The sequence below is a fragment of the Gymnodraco acuticeps genome, unplaced genomic scaffold, assembly GCF_902827175.1.
Source record: "Gymnodraco acuticeps unplaced genomic scaffold, fGymAcu1.1, whole genome shotgun sequence".
Lineage (NCBI taxonomy): Eukaryota > Metazoa > Chordata > Actinopteri > Perciformes > Bathydraconidae > Gymnodraco > Gymnodraco acuticeps.
The window spans coordinates 1-24422 of record NW_022990278.1 but is presented as its reverse complement, the minus strand read 5'-3'; the positions used below and the strand labels follow the sequence as shown (position 1 = coordinate 24422).

Below are 24422 nucleotides of genomic sequence, written 5' to 3'. Positions count from 1 at the left end.
TTTCCAGTGAGGAACATGCTGTCTCCACTTACAGACTATTTGTACAGAGGAGTACAGAGGACTGATAGAGAGCTTTGTCACATGGTGTAAACACCTGAAGCCAGAGGAACAGGATGAGAATGAACACAACGTTTTATCTGTGAGAGTAGACAAAGCTTCAGATATGGAGGATGCTGTACATTTTAGACTGTAGAAAAATCACCACAGTTTTAATGTTTAAATTCGTTTTCTGACCAAATGTGAAATATAGTCACAATCCTTCTGTTCCTGAGTTATGCCGTTGAATATTGACCAGAACTGTGTTTTCGCTACATATTGTTGTGTATTTTTATCATTTCTGAGCATCTTAAGAAAAAGACTGGAGACAGGAGCATATGATTTTTGGCGTTTACTTGCAAGAAAGGCATCAGATATAAAATACAATCTCTATATATTGTCAGCACAAATATTACACATCCTGACATCATTCACTTCTTGACACTGAATCTGTTCTTTGGACAGTTTTGTCACCATGTTTTTGCTGTTCTTGAAATACACAATGGTGAAGTCTGCATTACAGGACACACAATGGAGACCTCAGCAGGAAACCGATGGACTGTCCACTTCAAGTAGGGAATGAGTCCTTACCCCAAGTGAAGGAGTTCAAGTATCTCGGGGTCTTGTTCTCGAGTGAGGGAACAATGGAGCGTGAGATGGGCCGGAGAATCGGAGCAGCGGGAGCGGTACTGCAGTCGCTTTACCGCACCGTTGTGACGAAAAGGGAGCTGAGCCAGAAGGCAAAGCTCTCTGTCTACCGGGCCATTTTCCTTCCTACCCTCACCTATGGTCATGAAGGATGGGGCATGACCGAAAGAACGAGATCGCGGATACAAGCGGCCGAGATGGGTTTTCTCCGCAGGGTGGCTGGTGTCTCCCTTAGGGATAAGGTGAGAAGTTCGGTCATCAGGGAGGGACTCGGAGTTGAGCCGCTCCTCCTTCGCGTCGAAAGGAGCCAGTTGAGGTGGTTCGGGCACCTAGTTAGGATGCCACCTGGGCGCCTCCCTAGGGAGGTGTTCCAGGCACGTCCAGCTGGGAAGAGACCAAGGGGTAGACCTAGGACCAGGTGGAGGGATTATATCTCTTCGCTGGCCTGGGAGCGCCTTGGGATCCCCCAGTCAGAGCTGGTTGATGTCGCCAGGGAAAAGAAAGTTTGGGGCTCTCTGCTGGAACTGCTACCCCCGCGACCCGACCACGGATAAGCGGAAGAAGATGGATGGATGGATGGACAATGGAGACCCAGATACACATGTTTACTAAACACCACATGATATTAACATACATTCATATACTAAAATACTGCATATAAGAAGAATTGGACGTACTCACCATGATGTCACACACTGGTTTGTGGACTGCAGTTTTGAAGCCTAGAGTTTGGTGTTTTGGCCGAAGAGCTTTGGAGCAAAGTACAACCAAACCCTCAACAAGACATTTTTATTTGTCCAAAAACGTTACAATTTACTTTCCTGAAAACACACTTCCTAAAGGTTTTGAGCAGACGTAGTGCTTGTCGCTCCACAACTATTGAGAAGTGTACAAATAATGATAGTTTACTATAAAAATGGGGCAGGGGCAAATCAAAGAAAGGTGAATCCCAGGTCAAATGTACATTAGAGGGTCTTGGGTATGTTGTCTTCACTGATTGTAATGCTATGTTAAATGGTCGTGTTTTTTGTCTTTGTTGATTGAGCTAGAACATTCTGACTTGATCTGACGTATTGAAGTATTATCAATTAAATCAATCAATCAATCAATGTTTATTTATATAGCCCAATATCACAAATGTTACATTTGTCTCAGTGGTCTTCACAGTTTGTACAGAATATCAGTATGACAATACGACACCCTCTGTCCTTAGACCCTCTGTCCTTAGACCCTCTGTCCTTAGACCCTCTGTCCTTAGACCCTCTGTCCTTAGACCCTCACATCGTACAAGGAAAAACTTCCAGAGAAAACCCACAGTTTAAAGGGAAAAATGGGAGAAACCTCAGGGAGAGCAACAGAGGAGGGATCCCTCTCCCAGGACGGACAGACGTGCAATAGATGCCGTGTGTAAATCGAAAAGATAATACATTTACAACATAGGTTAAATGTCTGTGTCCTTGAATCTGGTCATGTTTTTTGTCTTTGTTGATTGAGCTAGAACATTCTGACTTGATCTGACATATTGAAGTATTATCATATCATTTCGTAAATTAGATTATGGTGGGCCACAACAGTCGACGTAAATAATTTGGAAACACCGGTCACAGTGAAGGTGACCGCTGAGTTTTTGGAAATAAAATGCCATCAATTCAGAATTGTATCACATGTGTGTGAAATGTTGTCATAATTAACATATGAGGTCTTGAGTTATCGCCAAAAACGTATATTTTGTTCAGGCTACCAGTGTCTTTATTGAAATAGACAGTGGAGATGAAACGCAGCAAATAGCTCCAGTATATGGGCTCTACCAGCTCTACCATGTGAGCTATATGGCGGCATACATTTATGTTTTGATGGTACGGTGTCTTTGAGCTGTGATAACTAACCACCAAAATCAAGTCTGTTTTATCCTGGAGTCCAAGTGAGGTTTCTGCCAGATTTAATGAAATTCCATCAAGGCTTTCCCAAGATATTTCGCGTCCACAATAACGCGTTAGAGGACAAACCCTCGGGTCAAGGCTGGTGCCGACATGGAGGCATAGAAATCGTACTGACACGGTGATGCCGAGGTTCTGACCACACTTTACAGAGGCTGTTTATTTATTTTACTGACTTTTCTTAAAATAAAGTTTATGGTTGGCAGTTTCCCTAGGAATTTTCATATTTGTAATTTGATGTAACTTCAAAGAGCTACTTTTTTTTATTTTCAGAGCATTACTCTGTGTGTGGGGGGGGGGGGGGGGGGGGGGGGGGAATACCTCAAAGTTTGATGAAAAGAAAATATGCTTCCTGTCTAGTGTCTACAGACTTCTAACCATTACAGGAATGTTCACCATGCAGTCAAACTCACTTTAACCCACAGCAGTTACGACACAACAAATAACAAAAATGATCTTTACACAAAGTAACCCTGTGGATTTTAACCTCTTAAGCACTGAGCCTGTTTTTCAGGTCTCAGGCTCGAAAATGACATTTCCAGAACAAATGACCATATCTTCACTTCTAAAAGGGGAAAATGAATAATCTTTTTTCTCAAAGTAACGATAAACCTGTGAGTTGGATGTAGAAAAGTCAGAATCAATATAGATGTTTTTTATTTTAAAGAAAATTCAGATTGAACATAGTAAAAAACTGTAAATGATAGTGTCCGTCCAAAAAATTATATGTTTTACTTATAGTGAAAACTACCCTTGGTAAGGTAGACTAAAAGCTTTAGGAATCCAAAGTACAACATATAATAAGTACCCTGTATCAAGATTGATGCAAAACAAGTGACATTTGACCTTTTTAGAGAGGTTTAGCAAAAAAAACTCCACCTCTGAGGTGATTTGGGTGGAAATGGGGGTTTTACCGTTTCTCTGGAACCCATTGGTCGATTTTGGTGATTGACATCTCTTTTTGACTGTTAGAGCCAATAGAATCGAAGCGGAATTTCCACATACACACACACACACCTTACCATTGAGAAATGAGAGCTATGCGCACCCAGTTTTGCATGAGAGCGAACATATCTCTCGCTCTGACATCTGGAAACGGAAAAGCAGGTTTATTGCTAATGGATTATCAGAAATCATTCAAAGGGACACAGACACATTGGATCAACCTATGGATTAACTTCAGCAGCGTTTTTTTTTAATCGTTTTACTGCCATTGAAGACCACTTTTGACCAGACAACGACAAAGGTGAGCCATTTTGCCGTTTTTAGCTACCTAGCGCCACATGTTTTGATGTCTGTTCTTGTTATTATCTCCGCGAGTTCTTATCATGGAGTGATGATGTATGTACGGATCGATTCTGTGTCTTCTCACGATGCGAATCGATGGGTTGGACGTGCAGCTACGATAATTGAGTGAGTTTCTGTGCAGTAATGCGTTAGCATTTTTTAGCTTGTGGCTAATTCATAGGCTCAGCGCTAGCTTTGTGGGGTTTTAAAAAAAAAAAAAAAAAGATCATGTTCATTTTCAATATGTAGTGTCTCTACTTTAAAGAGTCCTCTCCTGCTGATGTTCAGGTGTATATCAGTATGTAGTGTCTCTACTTTAAAGAGTCCTCTCCTGCTGATGTTCAGGTGTATATCAGCATGTAGTGTCTCTACTTTAAAGAGTCCTCTCCTGCTGATGTTCAGGTGTATATCAGTATGTAGGGTCTCTACTTTAAAGAGTTCTCTCCTGCTGATGTTCAGGTGTATATCAGTATGTAGTGTCTCTACTTTAAAGAGTCCTCTCCTGCTGATGTGCAGGTGTATATCAGTATGTAGTGTCTCTACTTTAAAGAGTCCTCTCCTGCTGATGTTCAGGTGTATATCAGTGTGTAGTGTCTCTACTTTAAAGAGTCCTCTCCTGCTGATGTTCAGGTGTATATCAGTATGTAGTGTCTCTACTTTAAAGAGTCCTCTCCTGCTGATGTTCAGGTGTATATCAGTATGTAGTGTCTCTACTTTAAAGAGTCCTCTCCTGCTGATGTCCAGGTGTATATCAGTATGTAGTGTCTCTACTTTAAAGAATCCTCTCCTGCTGATGTTCAGGTGTATATCAGTATGTAGGGTCTCTACTTTAAAGAGTTCTCTCCTGCTGATGTTCAGGTGTATATCAGTATGTAGTGTCTCTACTTTAAAGAGTCCTCTCCTGCTGATGTTCAGGTGTATATCAGTATGTAGTGTCTCTACATGTCTCCATGCTTTAATGTTCAAAAAGCTCTTTGTTTCTCTCATACTGCCTGTGCTGCAGCACCTCTTTTCACCCTCTGTCTGAAACCAAAGCCCAGTCTGCTCTGATTGGTTAGCTGTTGTGATTGGTCAACCGCTTAGAGATGTCCCCTCCTATAGAAGTGCAAGGTTTACATAATGATGTCACTGTGTTCCAGAAGTAAACAAAGGAGTACTTTGGGATTTTAGTGTTTTCAGACCATTTTCATGCACAAAAACCCATATAACACACTACAGGAAAGGAAACACCCGAAAACCATAATAGCCCCTCTTTAAGGATCCGAGTACTTCTTCACCTCTGACCCCAGGACAGCTTGTTTTGGTGTTGTTTGGTTTTCACCTGCTGTCATCTCTTGTGTAATCTGCATGTTGGCTTCTAGAAAGATGCACAGTGATAACTTAAAAGTCTGTTGTCAGCGTGGAGAGGGTATCAGGAGTGGATGTGAGAGCGTCTGAACAGAAAGGTGTGGGAGAGACGTAGGAGAGTAAAAACTCAGACTGCTGGGTAAATATTGACACCTCTGATGTCTTGCTCTGTTGTGTTTATGGCCTCCGCTGGCAATTATTAATCGCTCACTACAATAATAATGTACACACGAGCACAGAGACTCCCCTGGTTACTCTCATCCTTCCTTACTTTCATGTGTGAGAAGAAAGTGAGATCTGTGTTATTAAAACTGAACTCACCTCAGGTCAGTGTCAATCAAATGAGGCTTCTGTAATAAACACAGGACACTTTAGAGACACATAGATCTTAAAATGACTGAAATGAATAGAGGCATGTTTTCTGTAGCGGTGATAATGAGGTAAATGTTTGGATAGTACATTTTATTCGCGTATTTCAAAGTCATGTGACATAATGGCTTACTGTAATCGACTAACTTGAAAATGATCGAGCATTAATTCATCTTTTTTTAATTGCATGACACCTTGATATGGCAAATGTTTCGTTTTTTTATGAATGAGAACAAAGAATTGTCCTTTGCTCAATAATAATAATCTTTATTTGTATAGCACCTTTCATACAACAAGTGAAGTCCAAAGTGCTTCACATAGACATTGCACAGAACATTGATATCACACAGAATACAGATACCAGTAAAAAAACAAACACAAATTGCATAGAGTATACATATATAAAAAATACATTTAGATTTAAGGTACAACGATGAAAGTGTGCATTAAAAGCTGGATACTGCAAATTCAACACACAATCAGGTGACGGGTTAAAATGCATCTCAATGCATTGAGAAAGTGCAGCAGTAGCACTAGCAATAGAGACGCAGATGATTGTGTGTACTTCCTACATTCATGTGTATTGAATGCTGCAGGCCATCCAGCCTGGAGTGTTTCTATAACTATACTCAAGGCGTTAGCAACTGGGTTACACTGGAAGTTCAGCTGTTTGTGTATCAGCCTCTGCAGCAGCTTGCTTGGCGGATCAAGTAATTCGGTGAATTAGAGCAAAATGTAGGATGCTTTTTTTATTAAAATGACTTGCCTGTAACGCGAATAGTATTTAAAAAATTAAACGGGAGACAGTGAATGGATGACATGAAACAAAGGATAACATACACTGAACAAAAATATAAACGCAACACTATTTACCGGGATACAAACCGGAGGAACCAGGCATGGAGGGAGGTGGCAGAGACAGTGGGTGAAACTGGTAGGTTTTCGCCTGTTTGGGGATTTTATATATAAATACACTGAACAACAATATAAACGCAACACTTTTGTTTTTGCTCCCATTTTTCATGAGATGAACTCAAAGATCTAAAACATTTTCTATAAACACAAAATAACCATTTCTCTCAAATATTGTTCACAAATCTGAAAGAATCTGTGACAGTGAGCACTTCTCCTTTGCCGAGATAATCCATCCCACCTCACAGGTGTGGCATATCAAGATGCTGATTAGACAGCATGATTATTGCACAGGTGTGCCTTAGGCTGGCCACAATAAAAGGCCACTCTGAAACGTGCAGTTTTGCTTTATTGGGGGGGTCTGGGGGGGTCCGAAAACCAGTCAGTATCTGGTGTGAGGGGTAGGGTTAGGGTAATGTTGTGAATCGAGTGGCCCATGGTGGTGGTGGGGTTATGGTATGGGCAGGCGTATGTTATGGACGACGAACACAGGCCACTCGATTCACAACATAACCCTAACCCTACCCCTACCCCTACCCCTACCCCTACCCCTACCTCTACCCCTCACACCAGATACTGACTGGTTTTCGGACCCCCCCAGACCCCCCCAATAAAGCAAAACTGCACGTTTCAGAGTGGCCTTTTATTATGGCCAGCCTAAGGCACACCTGTGCAATAATCATGCTGTCTAATCAGCATCTTGATATGCCACACCTGTGAGGTGGGATGGATTATCTCGGCAAAGGAGAAGTGCTCACTATCACAGATTTTTTCAGATTTTTGAACAATATTTGAGAGAAATGGTTATTTTGTGTATATAGAAAATGTTTTAGATCTTTGAGTTCATCTCATGAAAAATGGGAGCAAAAACAAAAGTGTTGCGTTTATATTTTTGTTCAGTGTAAGATTCAAAGATTCAAAGTTACAGTGTAGAAATAGCAATGAAAATCTTCTGACCTGAGCTCCTCCAACGATGCAACATATATAATAAAATACAAAATAAAAAGTAGTGCAAAAGTCTATATACATGTCAATAGAATACACTTTTTGCACTACTTTTTATTTTGTATTTGCAAGGCGTCACACGAGTGCTCTTAACCAACTTTCAGCAAGTTTGGAAAAGCATTAAAATTAGACTGTTGTGAAAAACGACAAGCTTGAATTCAGGGTTGGGTTTAAATCTATTCCGTTACAAATACCTGCAAAATTGTAAACAGTAGCCTAATCTGAGAATTTGTTTCTAGGAAAACCTGCCTTTCATTCAGCACATTCAGGCAGTAGCAATGGCACACATGAGCACATACTAAAAAAGCAGAAATCAAATCTGAGCTGACAGAAAATGCTCCATTATAGTTTAACACACACAGTGAAGCTCACACACACTATTTACCTTTTTTTGTATCCTGATTACCGTCACATGTAATCCGTTACTTATCAATCCTGCACGAATCAACGGCTGAAAGTGATCATCCCTGATAATGAGTTTGGTTAATTCACATCCATTAGTGTTGATAATCAGCAGTGTCCTGGCCCCGGGGAGTATGTATTAAATGTGGGATCTGTTGTGCACTCACTCTCCATGTGTGGTGAGAAAAAAGCCCATAGGTTTTTTCCCAAATAAGGCCTGAGTGTGTGCTGATAGTATTCATAGAATAAAGACTGCTGCTGCTGCTGGGGAATATTTGTATTGACCTGTTGAAAGACTTTATCTGATGCATGCCGTTTCCATGGCAGTGCGGGGGCGCGATGCTTCGAGGCCGCGGCGCTGTGTTCAGCTGCAGCAGGAACACACCTTTTAAATGTCACATTTGGACAGTGTGTAAAGCAGGAGTCAGTGTTTTCCACATGTGAAGAAGACCTTTACGCTACACCAGTCAGCCTGACGGTTCAAGGTTCAAGGCTTTTATTGTCATGTGTGCATTGTTGTTATTAAAGTAGTTTCTATGCTTTCATTTTAAAGGCATGTTTGGGCACTGGGTGATTTGAGCACCTGGTGTAATTGTATATATATTGGAGACAGGTGGAGGTGGGAGTAGAGCACTAGGAGGCACATGGTTTGTTATCACGGTGTTTCAAGACACAAAAAAGGAAAGGCTTAAGGAACGAAATATAAGGAAAGCTGTTGAATGTACTTTGTTATTGGAATAAAATGCACAAACGGAGATTGTTGTCTGGACTTAGTCAAAGTCAACTTTATTGTCAATCTCAAAATATGTTTGTACACAAAGAGATCAAAACACTGTTTCAATAATTGACAAAAAAAACACAAAATAACCGTTTTCTTCAAGTAAGCAGGATATATATATAAAAAGATTATGTACATAGTGCAAATGGGAGTGCAAACATTTCCATAGCAGCGTAAAAAGTGACTGGTGCTGGGCTTTTAGTGTCTGTGCTAAAAGTCAAACTCAAGGCCGGGGGGCCAAATCAGGCCGTTGGTGGATTTAATTTCGGCCCGCAGGATAATTTCTAATTACTATTAGATCTGGCCCTCCGGTATATTGCACGCACACCTTGACTCCATCCTGAGGGTCTCCTCCGCTCAGAGCCTGAGCCCAAACATTGATGACCTTGCACCCGAGATGAGATGCCAAGTATCTGAGCTAGCATCACAGAGCAGCACACTGAGTTCAATGGATGCTTCCTTCTGCACTTTCTCTCAGGACAACAGGACATGTTTGGTTTTCTCTCTGAGGGGAATAGTTTTGTTGAAGCTGTTGTTGGCCTGTGGGAAAATGTAATCATAAGAAATGACTCTGGAAAAGCTGCAGATAGAGCCGTAAGAAATGAATGCAGCTGATTATTTAATGTTTAATGTTGTTTGTATAGGCGATCATTGAAGCTTTGTTAGTTCCAGGTTTAATATGTGCAATAAGTTCATTTCAATAAGTTCTGCAATAAACATTGAACCAGTCCGGCCCTCCACTAATACCCATTTTTAAATGTTGGCCCACTGTGTGTTTGAGTTTGACACCCCTGCGCTAACTAGTGCCTCAGCGGCGGTGTTATTTTAAGTGAATGATCTGTTTTATTTCTACATGATTTTGGCCGCTACACAGCCCTTAGTGGGCTTGTGTCATGGCAGAGAAAAAACCCAGAGCAAATACATCCTGCTGAGGATATGCCTCCAACTCATTTGTTATGCTAATGAGCCGCTTTTCAGTTGTCAAGAAGCATTTCCCCCATCAAGCTTTTAGGACCAAACATGTGTGCAATACACTATTAGATTAGAGATGAACAATTCCGATTCTGCAGCTTTAAATTCATTGCATCTTCAACTTTAGGCGCTTTTGTATTTGCATTATTTTATGTGTTACTTTTTATATTGTATTGTTGGAGGAGTGGCAACTACGCTGTCGTTTTTGTGCAAATGACCAATGACGTTCTTTTTAGATTGAAAACCTCCTGTGTGTGGACAGGAGTGTCTTTTTGACACATCTCTATATATGGCTTTAAACCGTGGCTGTCTACACCGAATAAGACAAATCACTTTGGAGCAAACTATGCATGAGGGAGGTTCTTTTGTTTGTTTTATGAACACTTTGAAATAATTGTGCAGCTTGAGAGTGTTCGAAAAACTATTTGCCATAAACATTACCCTCATTTTAACAGCAGAGCCAAAAGGAGCACTGAACAAAGCACCGTTTTACAATGGAGCATACAAACACTTAATTATCACACACCCATTAGCACCAGTGGCTGCGACGACCAGACATCTTCAACTTCACATCTAATATTTGTTGTAGGAGCATCAGCTGTTTCTCTGTCAATAATATGCATGAGGGAGTTTTAAGAACATTTTATTTGTAAGGCGTTGAGGTTTTTTAGTTAGTTTTTCTCCTGGTGAAGTTGATCGTGTCTTTTTCACTGTTGTTGTGGCAGAACAATGAGTCAGCTTTTCATCATTTCAGTCATGATTAAGCAAAACTGACTTGCATTCATTGGCCATCCAAACACATCCATAAAGGTGTACAGGGCTGTGTCTATAACCTGGCACTCTTTACTGTCGTTGCTTGGGTTTTTGGAAAAGAGAATAGTCATTTCTACCATTGGCATACATGGTGACACCTTAGGGCAGGGGTCGGCAACCTCGAGCCCTCTACTCTGGCTCCCTTGAGCTTAGACAAAAATAAGAAGGAAATTAAATAAAAATATTTGTAGGACTATTTATATTTTATTGCACGGTTGAAAATATTTCGTCTCTTGTATTTTGAGGTGATACTGTGACATGTGAATAAAAAACAAAACGGTTTTAATTAGGTCAACTCAAATATGCGTCACATCCCGCTACGGTCCCGCGCCAGCGCCGTTTCTTGCAGGTGAATAACCTGACCCCCGGCTCGACGAGCGAACTATGGATACATCAAAGAAAAGAAAAGTGTCGGAGGAACACAGAGGGTTTAATTCTGCTCATTTGAATTATATTAACTTCCTTCAAATGTGCAGAGGACTTGCCAAGTGCTGTGTTGATTTATTTTAAAGTAGGCCTGTTTTAATTCTCCTTATAAGAGTTCTTTGTTTATTATTAGAGGTAAACAGTTTTCTATAATATAATAAATGCAAAAAACTAGTGTGTCTATGATATAATAGTATATACAACTTTATAAGCTATCAAGTATGTTTTGCGGCTCCAGACAAAAAACATTGGTGGAAAAGGGGGCAAAATGGCTCTTTTGGTCAAAAAGGTTGCAGACCCCTGCTTTAGGGAAACATTTCTCTGTGTGAAACTCAGTGCTGTCAAAGTCAATGTGCAAGCGTCCAAACCAAAGAACATAAACCTCTTTCTGCTGTTATTTAAAAAAAGCTTATTTCTCAGTCCAGCTCAGCATAACATTGTTTCAGTGCGATGAGAAAAGCAGAAATAGCAGAGTAACCTTTTCTAAATTCACCTCCCTCTCTCGCCATCTCACACCCCATTTCTTTATTCTCTTTGGTCGTGCCTTTGCTTCCCTTTAGTCTTCCACCAGTCACTCCTCCCTGTGAGTGTGTGTGCTTGGTTTTCAGCATGGAGACCTGCTGCTGAGGGGTTTTTGACTTGATAAAGACATGCTGTGTTTGTTCAGTTTGTTCCGGCAACAGAGAGGCCGTGGTGTGAATGTGATTCAGCTGGCTGACTCAGCCCATTAATCGGCTCTTTGAAAAGAAAGGGCTGCTGGCTCTATTTTGCAGCTCGATGCCAGTCCCAAGGCCCGCTGTATGCCTGCAGCTGAATGGAAACAATGCCTTTTTTAAGCTGCGGTGCCTTGGACACATGACAGCTTGCAGGCCGTTTGATAGGTGGAAACTTGGACAGGATCAACAAGAACAACGAGAGGAATGCAGATATATCCGCTTCAAATTAGCCAAATCATTGTAAATCCTGGAAATTAGTTAAAGGTCCCATGTCATGCTTTTCTGGTTATTACCCGTCCCCTTGTGTTATGTAGCTTTGTCTGCATGTAAACGGTCTGCAGAGTCACAAACCCTCAAAGTACACCCTGTAGCGAGTAAAACTCTAACACAGAAAAGACCTGTCTGTGCTGCCTCGTTGGAGATTTCTCATTTTCCATTTTTTTCTTCCTGGTCACGGTGACGTAAGGGTCACTGTGACGGAGATCCTCACACACACACACACACACACACACACACACACACACACACACACTGTGGCGCGCTTACACTGTAGGTGCGCCGCGTTTGGGGGTGCTAGTGGAGCCTCGCAGATGGGGGTGCTGCAGCCCCCTCAGCACCCCCCCTTCCCGTGTCCATGGTGCTCAGGCTGAATTCAGACTGGCGATGTCTCGCTATCTCGCAGAGCCCACGCAGCAACTAGGAAACGACACCAGCTCACACTGTCCGCTCCTCACAGCAGCGAGCCGCGCAACGTCCCGCCAACACGGCACCCAGACCCCACGCAACATTCTCATCTGCTTGTCCTTACTGGTGTCATTTTCTGGTTGCTAACAAACTCCATTGTAAAACATAATCACTGGTGTTCCGTTGTAACGGTGGTGGACTCATCAGAACAGAGTGGGCGAGCTGACCAATCAGAGCACAGTGGGCTCATAGGGAGGGGGGGGGGGCAGGAGCTCCAACAAGCCGTTTAGGACAGAGAGTGAATACTAGGGATGCACGATATTGGTTTTTTGAAACCGATACTGATACCGATAACTTCCTGCTTCTCAAGACCGATAACAAAACATTTTTTACGCCACTAATTATTTTAACGCGATTAACGCATGTGTATTTTTTTTCCTCGGCCGCCCCGTAGTTTCAGAGCGCATCGAGTTTAAAATACCATCTACAAGCTGATGCTGACAGCCCCGCTCCTGCCGCCCGCTTGTGGCAGACCACACTTCCACGCTCACCGGCAGGCACCGACTGGCTATTGGGAGGACCGGGAGGATGTGTGTATGTGTGGCCCGAGCGAGCGAGAGACCTTACGTGCATTGTTGTTGTTAGCATCTGGTGCTAGCTAGCTGCGCTAACGGATATAAGGAGCTGTTTAAATGAAAACAGAGGAGCGACATTTCGCCACAACTGCGCCGAGCACTTGACTTGATGCAGGAAGCCAGACAGTGGGACATTGTACGAAAAGTCAGCACACTCAGCACGGATAGTGCGCAACATGATTGCAGCGTCCAGGCAGCTCCGGTTCGAGCATATGCCTTGAGTTGCACATAGCTCCAACGCCCATACCACCGACGACATGTTTGTTTACTGTCCTGGCTTCACGGCCGCACACCATTTACGTCACAGCCAGGCATGAGTTAGGGAGCGCTGGATTTGTGAAGAACTCCCCTCTTCCTAAACCACTAATACCACAGTACTGGCAAAACGGGAGGAGCCGAGTGAAAAACAAGCGCCCCTCATCCCAATCCACCCACACCGCAGTATTTTTTTCTTTTTTTTTACCCCAAAAATATATTGTATATTATCGGGGCTATTAATACTGGTATCGGGATGACGTCATAATTCCTAATATCGGACCGATAATTATCGGGCCGATAATTATCGTGCATCCCTAGTGAATACACATACTATAGCAGTGGTTCTCAAACTTTTTCTGTCAGGCCCCCCCTTTGGAGAAAAAAAAAAGTTGGGCCCCCCTAACACAAAAAGTCAGGCTCAGTGGCGGCGCCAGAGATTTCTTTTGGGGGTGCTGTGGGGTAGCTTGACGTTTCATAGAGGGTGCTCAAACATTTAGGGTTTCCCATTAATGTACCGGTCGCTACAGAGGAATGTTCTACTGCAACACTCCCCACGCAAATACACAGTGTGACTGTTACAATGAAGGCTCGATAATCAGCTCACGGCATATAGGTGTAAGCAGGGGTCAAGTGCTATTTTTATAGGTGGTGTGTGGACCTCACATAGGGGGGTCCTCACCTCACATAGGGGGGTCCGGGGGCAAGCTCGTCCGGGAAGATTTCTTTTTAAATATTGAAGTTAAAAGCATCAATCTGGTGCACTTTGAGAGCAAAATGAAGAGATCTATGGATACATCTCTCAACACTCATATGAAACAGAACTGTAAACAGATTTACTTTTTCTTTATGGATATTTTAGAAATCACCCTTTTAAACTTTTTTTACTGTCATATAGTATTTCATTTATTCTCCTTATATCTGTTAGCGTAGCTCGCTAGCACCAGAAGCTAACAACAACGATTTCCAGTACCGGTGCGCTCTCTCTCTTGCTCGCGCACACAAAATGGCTCGTTCCACACACACACACACACACACAGAGCCAAGCTTTAATGAAACACAGAGACCCAGACGTAATAGTACTGCATCATATTATTTTCGAATCAATAATTTTTCAAATTATGATTTTTTTTTTTTAATCTTTTTTTTTTTTATAACCATTTTTCCTCCTGGTCTCTCGGGCCCCCCCTATCATGCCTCTGCGCCCCTCAGGGGGGGCGCGCCCCCCACTTTGAGAACCACTGCTATACAGAGATGCTGTGAGAAACCAATGTGAGTTTGGAACATTGAACAATGTAAATCTATTCTAGTAGACCTCAACAATGGAATTATGATCAGTAGAAATGGCGATGACATGGGACCTTTACGTTGTGTAATAATACTCAATAACTACGTTTACTTTCAAACAGAAACCAGGTTATTTATGGATTCAGAATGTTTGAACACTACCCTGACCTTCATTTGGAAGAAAAATATGTTTTTTCTCAACCCAAAACTGAAGGATGAAGAAGAAAATCTGCCTCCATTTCTGAATGACTTCTTTAAATAACTGATGCCTGTGGCGCAGGGGGTGAATACGTGTCAAACAATAAGAGGGTCAGCCATTAATGGTGTAAAATGGCTTGTATGAGTTTCTTTTAGTAGGATTGTTCAATATAAGCATGCATCACTCCTGTATTTGTAATCTTTCCCTTCCTCTCACCGTGCCGCTGTCTCAACAAAACTGCCCCTTTTTTTGTTTTCAAAGTTTTACAGGGGGCCAGGGGTAGATTTGAAACCAGAATCTATGTTTACATTCTTGCACCAGATTCATAAACACCTGCTTACACACATATTGTTCTGTGTGATAAATCCCACATAATAAATAGCCCTCTGTGCAGCTGTTTGGAGAAGAACCGTGCTTTTGTCCTTGGCTTGATGTCTGATAGTGCAAAGAAACAGTCTTAACTCAACACTTAGAGTTGTATAAGTCAATATAATGATGTGTGGTGTGACTATATGTACATGTTTACTTGGAGTCAATGAAAACATGCTGAATATCCATTAACTCTGTAAATATTGAGACTGTTAAGATGAATGATGCCCAGATTTACCCAGAGACCTTCTGACCTGAGAAGTGGTTTAATAATATTTGTTGTGTACATAATAATAATAATACTAATAATAATACATGACACTTATATAGCGCTTTTCTAAAAACTCAAAGACGCTTTGACGGAGAATCACTGGCTTCCGGTAACTGCTAGAATCCACTTCAAGACACTGGTACTTGCGTACCATGCTGCGAATGGATCTGGCCCTTCCTACATCCAGGACATGGTTAAACCGTACACCCCAGCGCGTGCACTATGCTCTGCATCAGCCAAACGGCTCGCTGCGCCCTCGCTGCGAGGGGGACCCAAGTTCCCATCAGCTAAAACACGTGGGTTTGCTGTCCTGGCTCCAAGATGGTGGAATGAGCTCCCCATTGACATCAGGACAGCAGATAGCTTGCACATCTTCCGGCGCAGACTGAAAACTCATCTCTTTCGAATTCACTTCGAGCGATAGATTTATTAACAAAGCACTTATATACTAATAAAGGGCTGGCTTACCTAAAGCCAGTTGAGTAGCACTTGAAATGTTTGGCTCTATGAAACCTGATGTACTTTATGATTCTGTTTTCTTCAAGGTTGTGTCTTCCTGGTCGAATGTACTTATTGTAAGTCGCTTTGGATAAAAGCGTCAGCTAAATGCAATGTAATGTAAAATAACACAAAAACGAAGAAAATATGTAAAGAGACAAACAAAAAACGTATTATTATGAATCCCATTTGAGAGTGTTTAGAAATCTGAATGGTATTGACCCAATGAACTTGTGTTCTAATAACTATAGAGAGGTTTGGGGCAGAGTTGACATGTGTTGTATTTGTTTTACATACAGAGAACATTATCTTAAATAGTCCCTGTTGCTTTGGAAAGAGAAATGAAACCAAACAGATAATCATCTGGATGTGTGCGAACATTGTGTTCAAACCTCTGCTGAAACAGAGGAAAGAATCTTTCTTGTTTAAAAATAATTCATATTTTGGTTAAAACATTTCTAATAAAATCCGGTTCATTAAATTTGCTGAGATTTTAAAAAGAGATTTGGTTTACAGATTTATTTCATTTTTAAAATGTATATTTCTGTGCTTAGTCTGCCTAGTTTATTTAGTAACATATTCGTAAATAAGGCCGCAGTGTAAGTGTATTGTTTGCATAATTTATTTATTTGAATGACTATTGCAAGTTTAATGCATCTGTCTTGTCTTCAAAGGTTTTTCACCTAAAACACCCATTCAGCAACTAAATGGAAATGAGTTTTCAAGTAAACTACTGCAATAAAAGACTGAAAAGTAACCGTGTCATTGGAGTGGAATCCAGTTACAGATCCAGTAGAAGTTTCAAGTCCCTTTCAAGTGGGGAAACTGCACCAAAATCAGAGAAGACTTGACAGCTGTACTGTAGTTCAATCTGGAGACAGTCCTTTGATGTAACAATATATGGGAATACACAGATGCATGTAATGGTGTTTGGCGATTAGAGCCTGTTGTGCTGGAATATCATTCGGCAGGGGAAAAACCAAACCGATGAATCCCGCCCTGGGGTCTAGACCCTGGTGGTGGTGAAGGCATGAAGGGATCGATGGTGGTCGGTCTGAAGAGGAGTGGTTTAAGCTTGGCCCTGGTTTCAGAAGAACGGGAGGTGGAGGAGGGCTGCGTCGAGTCATCTGAAATGACAGGGGAGAGAGCAGATTTAAAGGTTTAGCAATGCACTATGATAGGCTTGTGGGAATAGAGTGCCGCAGTGACGCGTCCTAAAACCCGGTAGTAAGTTAGCATGTTAGCACTTCCGGTTCCCTCGACAAAAAGCAATGGAATTTCTCCATAAGATTTGGGAAAATAGCTGGAAATAAGGTCTGTGGTTGAGACACATTGAAGAGAAATACATCAGCTGTGACCCCACTGGTGATTTCTGAAGAGTTGACATGTCTGAAAAACGATGGTTGTTAACAAGTGGCTGAATAGGACTACAGAAGTTGTCGAGGCCGTTGTACGTCATTACGCCGAACACGTAAACACTCCTCTAAGTTTGTTTGCCCTGTTCTGCTTGAGAGCAAGTGCCTGCCTCCTGCAGACTGTTCAAACAAACACTTCAACTCGTACCATTTAGAGTCTCTAGTTTTGAATATGGATCTGAAGTTGGCGTGACGTTGAAGCAGCGACCCTGCTGTAGTTCCTTTATAGCATAACGTTAGCATTTTGCTTCTGGCGACTAGATTTACGATTCGAACATTATAAAAGTAGGGTAGACATGTGGAGATTATCCGGCTGAACAAAACGTGATCCGTCTCGTAAATGTGTTTCAACCACAGACCTTATTTCCGGCTATTTTCCAAAATCCTATGGAGAAATTGCATTGCTTTTTTGTCGAAGGAACCGGAAGGAGTTTACTTTCGGGTTTTAGGACGCGTCACTGTGGCACTCTGGTTTAGCTGAGGAGTGACGCCCCCGATCACTGATTGAGAGGAGAGAGGGAGTAGTAAGCTGGAAGACGGTCTTCCTGGTTGAACTTGCGCTAAGCTTCATTTAATGTTTCTCTCTCGCCCTCTTCCACAGATAGTGTCCAACGTGCTGATCTTCTCGTGCACCAACATCGTGGGGGTCTGCACTCATTACCCCGCTGAGGGGTCTCAGCGACAGGCCTTCCAGGAGACCAGGGAGTGCATCCAGGCCCGCCTGCACTCCCAGAGAGAGAACCAGCAGCAGGTGAGACACAGCCAGGGTCGGGAAAAAGTGATCCGTTACAATTACTGTAAAAATACATAATCAGTAACTGTTTGGAAAATCTCACTCGTCACCGGCTTGAGCTTCAATCTCAGGATCCATGTGTTTCTGATCCTCTCAAGAATGAAAGTAGTCATCACATACAGAGCATCAACTAGTTCTACCTTCACATGCTGATATACAAGAGAGGCAGTTACACAGTCACAAGATGGAGGAATACCGGTTCTTGTAGGTAATCATACATCCTGTCATGAACACAGCTACAGATGGGATACCTTTGTTTTCATGTTACTCTCATATTGGGAGAGTACATTCAGTAACAGTAACCTAATCTGAGTATCAAAATGTAAGTAATGTAACCTGATCATTAGGCTTTCCGTTAGTGTTGGTATTACCTCAATATCAAATGCAATGTCAATAAATGCAAGAAATATCAATAAGATGTTTTTTATTAAAGTGTGAACAATGTGACCTTAGAAAATAAAATATATTTCGGATCATAAATGGTTTTATTGATAGTAAAACCTGCCTTTCATTCATTATATTAAGGCAGTACACCAACAATGAAACACATGAGCACATACTACAGTTTAAAAAAGCAGAATTAAAATCTGAGCTTTCGGGACTAAAGCATTGGTATGGTGTAATTTCTGCTATTGATCTTTACATCATTTTAAAATAGTGCTTCTTGCTGGACAAAATCCCATTTTTACATGATGTGACTTTCAGTCTTTTTTCAACTGATTTCGTTTTGTTTTTTTCATTAAATCACTGTTGGCGAGTGATTAGCTGTACAGCATATATCATTTCACTGTCCTTTCCTTTAACCCTCCTGTTGGCTTCGGGTCAAATCTGACCGATTAATCATAACTTTTTGGTTTCACATTCGATTGCATTAAGGCTTCATGATATCCTTCACAGTAGACATTTGAACATATGCAATTGCTGATCACCACTTTCATTGAATTTTGGATGATTTAGTCAACTTTGTAACACCCATGGTGTTCCCGGGCAAAAATGTGACCTGATGCTGAAACCCCTGGGGATTCAAAGGGACACATCAAAGTGATAAAGGGCTTCAATGGCACCTATTATGTATCTGGGTTTGGGCTTCCACCTGACTGAAAGCTACAGGCCATAAACTCTCACTGCACAGCTTGATATTTGGACACACACACACACACACACACACACACACACACACACACACACACACACACACACACACACACACACACACACACACACACACACACACACAGAGAGAACAATTGAACATATTTCCCGCTCTTATGTGCCCCTCCCCCCACATGGATCACACCCGGCACACACAATACATGTTCAGTGTCTGTTCTTTGTATATTTACTGCAGTTGTTCATGTATACCAGTAGTCTGATACAATATGTACAGTTTGAAAGGGTGTTAAATGAAATTTGGTGATGATTAATGGTTTTTGTGTTAATGTAATAGCAGTTAAAACAGGACTGGTCAAATTTGACCACGAACACCAAAGTAAGGGGGAAACGAAGACAATAGGAGGGTTAAACCAGTTGAAGCCAATGTTGGTTTCTGCTGGTTTAACCACCACATTTCACAAAAAAATCCAATGAGTCCTACCAGGGATAAATACCTTCCATTAACACCATCAACCTAAGATCATATTAACATATTTGCATGCAGAGGATCTATATTCCTACAGCTGTGGTGTGGTTAAGACCTGCTAGAGATAATGGCCTAATCACAGAGTAGTTATTGTATTCATTAGAGGGTGTTAGTCATGCTGCCTCCACCTCTTAACTTAGCGTGCACTTATTAATGTGCTTTGACCTTAAAGCCTTGGTCTGGATCTCTGAATCCTCCCACTGCTCCAAGTCGACTGAAGATGGAAAACGGTGCGTAACGAGTTTAAATATCTGTCTGATATCTCCTCTTCCCACGCTCTCCTGCAGGAACGCCTTCTGCTCTCAGTGCTTCCCCGCCATGTCGCCATGGAGATGAAAGCCGACATAAACGCCAAGCAGGAGGACATGATGTTTCACAAGATCTACATCCAGAAGCACGACAACGTGAGGTAACACCGGGAAGCATACGGAGAGGAGGTGGGGTGATGTGGGGAAACAGATTGGAGATGCTATTAATAGAACATGTGTTACCTCGGGAAAACAGTAACAATACACACACATTTAGATACACACACACAAATATGCATTGCTTCTTTAAAGGAAGAACACGTTATTTAGTTGGCATTGAGAATTGTATTGGAGCTATTGGGGCTAGGGGAGTAGAAATATTGGTATGGTGTCATTTTTGGTAATTTATTAATCTTTGCATCATTTTAAAATAGTGCTACTTGCTGGGGGAAATCACATTTTACATGACATGAGTTTCAGGTTTTTCTTCCACTTTTTTTCCACTAAATCACTTTTGGAGAGTGATTAGCAGTACAGAAGATATCATGTCAGAGTCCTTTCCTTTGAACAAGTTGAAGCCAATGTTGGTTTCGGCAGGAGCTGCTATAAATAGAACGTGTGTTACCTCGCAAAAACAGTAACGGCCCGTCCACACAGCAGCGTTAAAAAATCTTTCAACGCTTCTGCCCATTCACTTTGACTGGGGTGACGTCACGTTGCCTCGCTTTTCGCCGAACTGCATCGTGGGGAAGCAAAGCGAAGATTTCCAGGATTTCCAGGATTTTCAGGATTCAAAAGTTGAGGTGGAAGCGTCAGCCAATCAAATCCCGTTTATGCAAATCTGACAGAACAAGCGCTAGCCAATCAAACCGCGTGCAAGCAGGGAGAGCCAGACCGCAGTTCATTTCCTCATATTCCAGACGAGAAATTACGGTAGCAAATCACCCGGTTCTTTACGACCAGTAACTATTTACCGGGATACAAACCGGAGGAACCAGGCATGGAGGGAGGTGGCAGAGACAGTGGGTGAAACTGGTAGGTTTTCGCCTGTTTGGGGATTTTATATATAAATACACTGAACAAAAATATAAACGCAACACTTTTGTTTTTGCTCCCATTTTTCATGAGATGAACTCAAAGATCTAAAACATTTTCTATAAACACAAAATAACCATTTCTCTCAAATATTGTTCACAAATCTGAAAAAATCTGTGATAGTGAGCACTTCTCCTTTGCCGAGATAATCCATCCCACCTCACAGGTGTGGCATATCAAGATGCTGATTAGACAGCATGATTATTGCACAGGTGTGCCTTAGGCTGGCCACAATAAAAGGCCACTCTGAAACGTGCAGTTTTGCTTTATTGGGGGGGTCTGGGGGGGTCCGAAAACCAGTCAGTATCTGGTGTGAGGGTTAGGGGTAGGGTTAGGGTTAGGGTTTGGGTAATGTTGTGAATCGAGTGGCCTGTGTTCGTCGTCCATAACATACGCCTGCCCATACCATAACCCCACCACCACCATGGGCCACTCGATTCACAACGTTACCCTAACCCTACCCCTAATCCTACCCCTCACACCAGATACTGACTGGTTTTCGGACCCCCCCAGACCCCCCCAATAAAACAAAACTGCACGTTTCAGAGTGGCCTTTTATTGTGGCCAGCCTAAGGCACACCTGTGCAATAATCATGCTGTCTAATCAGCATCTTGATGCCACACCTGTGAGGTGGGATGGATTATCTCGGCAAAGGAGAAGTGCTCACTATCACAGATTTATTCAGATTTGTGAACAATATTTGAGAGAAATGGTTATTTTGTGTATATAGAAAATGTTTTAGATCTTTGAGTTCATCTCATGCAAAATGGGAGCAAAAACAAAAGTGTTGCGTTTATATTTTTGTTCAGTGTATATATATATATATATATATTTTGCTCGCATAAAATCCCCCGGGTTTTTTGCTTTGTATGTCGGGGGCGGGATATTCATGTGATTGGTTGTTGGTCGCGTTGCTCGCAAAAAATCCCCAAGCTTTCAGACACGCCCACCTCCAAGATTTTCAAGATGTTTTTAACGCTGCTGTGTGGACGGGCCGTAACAATACACACACACATTTAAATACACACACACATTTAGACACACACACACACTGCTGTTCGTGACGCACATGTAGAGTTCCAAAAATTAATATTCAATGCTTATACAAACCTTTTTTCTTTCTCAAGCTTGCATTGAGCGAGCTTTGGTCACGAGAGGAGAAAGATGACTGAAACAATACAACATAACAACAGTGCTTTGTGTTCAGTAGTACTATGGTTTACTACTTGAAATACTAGAGAGGAAGATATACTCAGATCTTGTGAGTCATACGATGATTTTGAGTTTCTAAGGTACTCAATCTGATTCAGAAAAGTCACATCTAATGTACCTAACAGTGATGCTTTATAACCATTTAAATTGAACTAAATTCACCGTACTGTACTTCTCAATATACTATACTATCACTATACCCTCATTACAATATCACTGTATATTATAAATAATAAATAAACCAGATTGAAAAACAGAATTTCCCCCAGGTGGATAAACAAAGGTTCATCTTGTTCTTATATTATTCGCTATATTAAACAACATCTTGATTCTCTCTTTACTACTAATTGCACACTATACTCACATTACTATATCACTATGGTACTCGCTATGCTATGCTATGCTATGCTATGCTATGCTATGCTATGCTACAACATGACTTTACTCTCATTACTATACAGGGCTTTTTCTATAAAAATTGAGTATGAGGGCGCTGATCTTGTATATAAGATATATCCATTCACACGAGAACATGACGCCCGTATACAAGATGGCGCCATGAACGTTAACAACAACGCGAAGTCGGAGCACCGTAAAAACAAAGCTGTCTCTGTCGTCTGACGCTCTATTTGACACGGTTTTCATATTTCTTGAGTAATTATACAGTTTTTGACGAACAAAAATATAGTTTTCTGGCATCACTTTTTACGGGGAAAATCTGCATTTTGGAATGACAGAGAGCACGACAGACAAAACCCTGCTATATTGAAGATTCAACTTATTGTCATTACGTAGTACTAATGTAACTATGTTCTCTGCATTTGACCCATCCTACTGTTAGGAGCAGTGGGCTGCCATTATGTACGGTGCCCGGGGAGCAGTGTAGGGAACGGTGCCTTGCTCAGGGACACCAGTCTTTCCGGGACTTGAACTGGTGACCTCACAGTCCCTATGGACTTCGCCACCACCGCCCTGTATCACTATTGAACTCATTATACTGTAGTATACTACATTACTATACTGTTATTACTATATCACTATACTACTCACTTTACCACAATACTCCCATTTCAACACTTTACCTTGAATTCTTACTTTCACACACTGCCCTTTGAGACGTGATTTTTCCTATTCGTTGTTTTATCGCGTACTTCTTGACACATCTCAATGCATATTTATATTGCTTTTTACAATTTCTGGTGCAGCATTGTTTGATTGAAAAATAAATCATGATTTAATTCAGGTTAATCCTGAATGGTGCAGCCCACCCACGAGCATATAGGGGAGGGGGGGGGAGTAGTAGCAGGTGTTGTCATGACGATAGGCTGCATGGTATTTTCCAAGAGCGTTCTCACCTGTCTCTAGACACAGTATGTCATGTGAAAAAAAAATGGCGTCAATTAAATATGATAATAAACTATGACCCACATGTTGCTGGTCACCACAGCACAGTCAACCAAAAATACAGCTTTAATTAAATGATTTTTCCAGTAATGATTATATGTTTAAAGAACATTCCAGTTCCATGAAAACCAGGTCAGTAGTTTTCCTGTAATCCTGCTGACAAACAACCCAAATCATTACCGAGGTAATCAATGAATAAGATCAATACAGTTTTCTATGTACTCCTCTAGAAGTGCCTGCCTTTAAACGGTTTTAGTTTATTAGATTTCTGATGTTACTCAGCCTAGTGAGGATTTCTGTCACTCAGCATCTCTCGAAGAACGTTGTATTCAGATGATTGATTAAATAAATGCTTCAATCATTTGTTTACACGGCACAGATGTCGTTGTTTTGAAGTGACATTTCCATCATGTGTGGTCGTTTAAGGAGGAGAACATAACCCTCATCTCTGTTTACAGATAGCCTTTAGCATCAGATGCTAATCGCCTCGTCCCTTGTCTCATGATTGTGGACTTTAATGAATTCTGAATCAGGTTTTTTTTGGGGGTGTGATGCTCATAGACCGTTGGATTCAGTCCCTTGTGTTTTGTCCAAGGTCCCTGCAGTTTCATTAACGTATTGGATCACTAGTTTAACTCACTTTGATGTGTGTAAAGTGGCTTTAGTCTAATAACCCTGAGCGACTGTGGTCTGTTATGACGCCACCTCCTGGAGTTACAAAACACTGCACCCGGGAGACACTGGGAATCAGACTGCGTGTGGGGTTGTG

At 41.7% G+C, this 24422-nt stretch overlaps 1 protein-coding gene across 1 annotated transcript in view; it reads left to right on the top strand.

Annotated features, from left to right (window-relative positions):
• adcy5 (adenylate cyclase 5) overlaps positions 1–20102 on the top strand; it is a gene marked incomplete at its 3' end in the record, with an annotated part of 77082 nt that extends 56980 nt beyond the window's left edge. The window contains 2 exon segments of the mRNA XM_034221712.1: positions 17863–18012; positions 19981–20102. Of these exon segments, the coding sequence (XP_034077603.1) occupies positions 17863–18012; positions 19981–20102 (272 nt within the window).
• Between the last annotated feature and the right edge of the window lie 4320 nt (positions 20103–24422).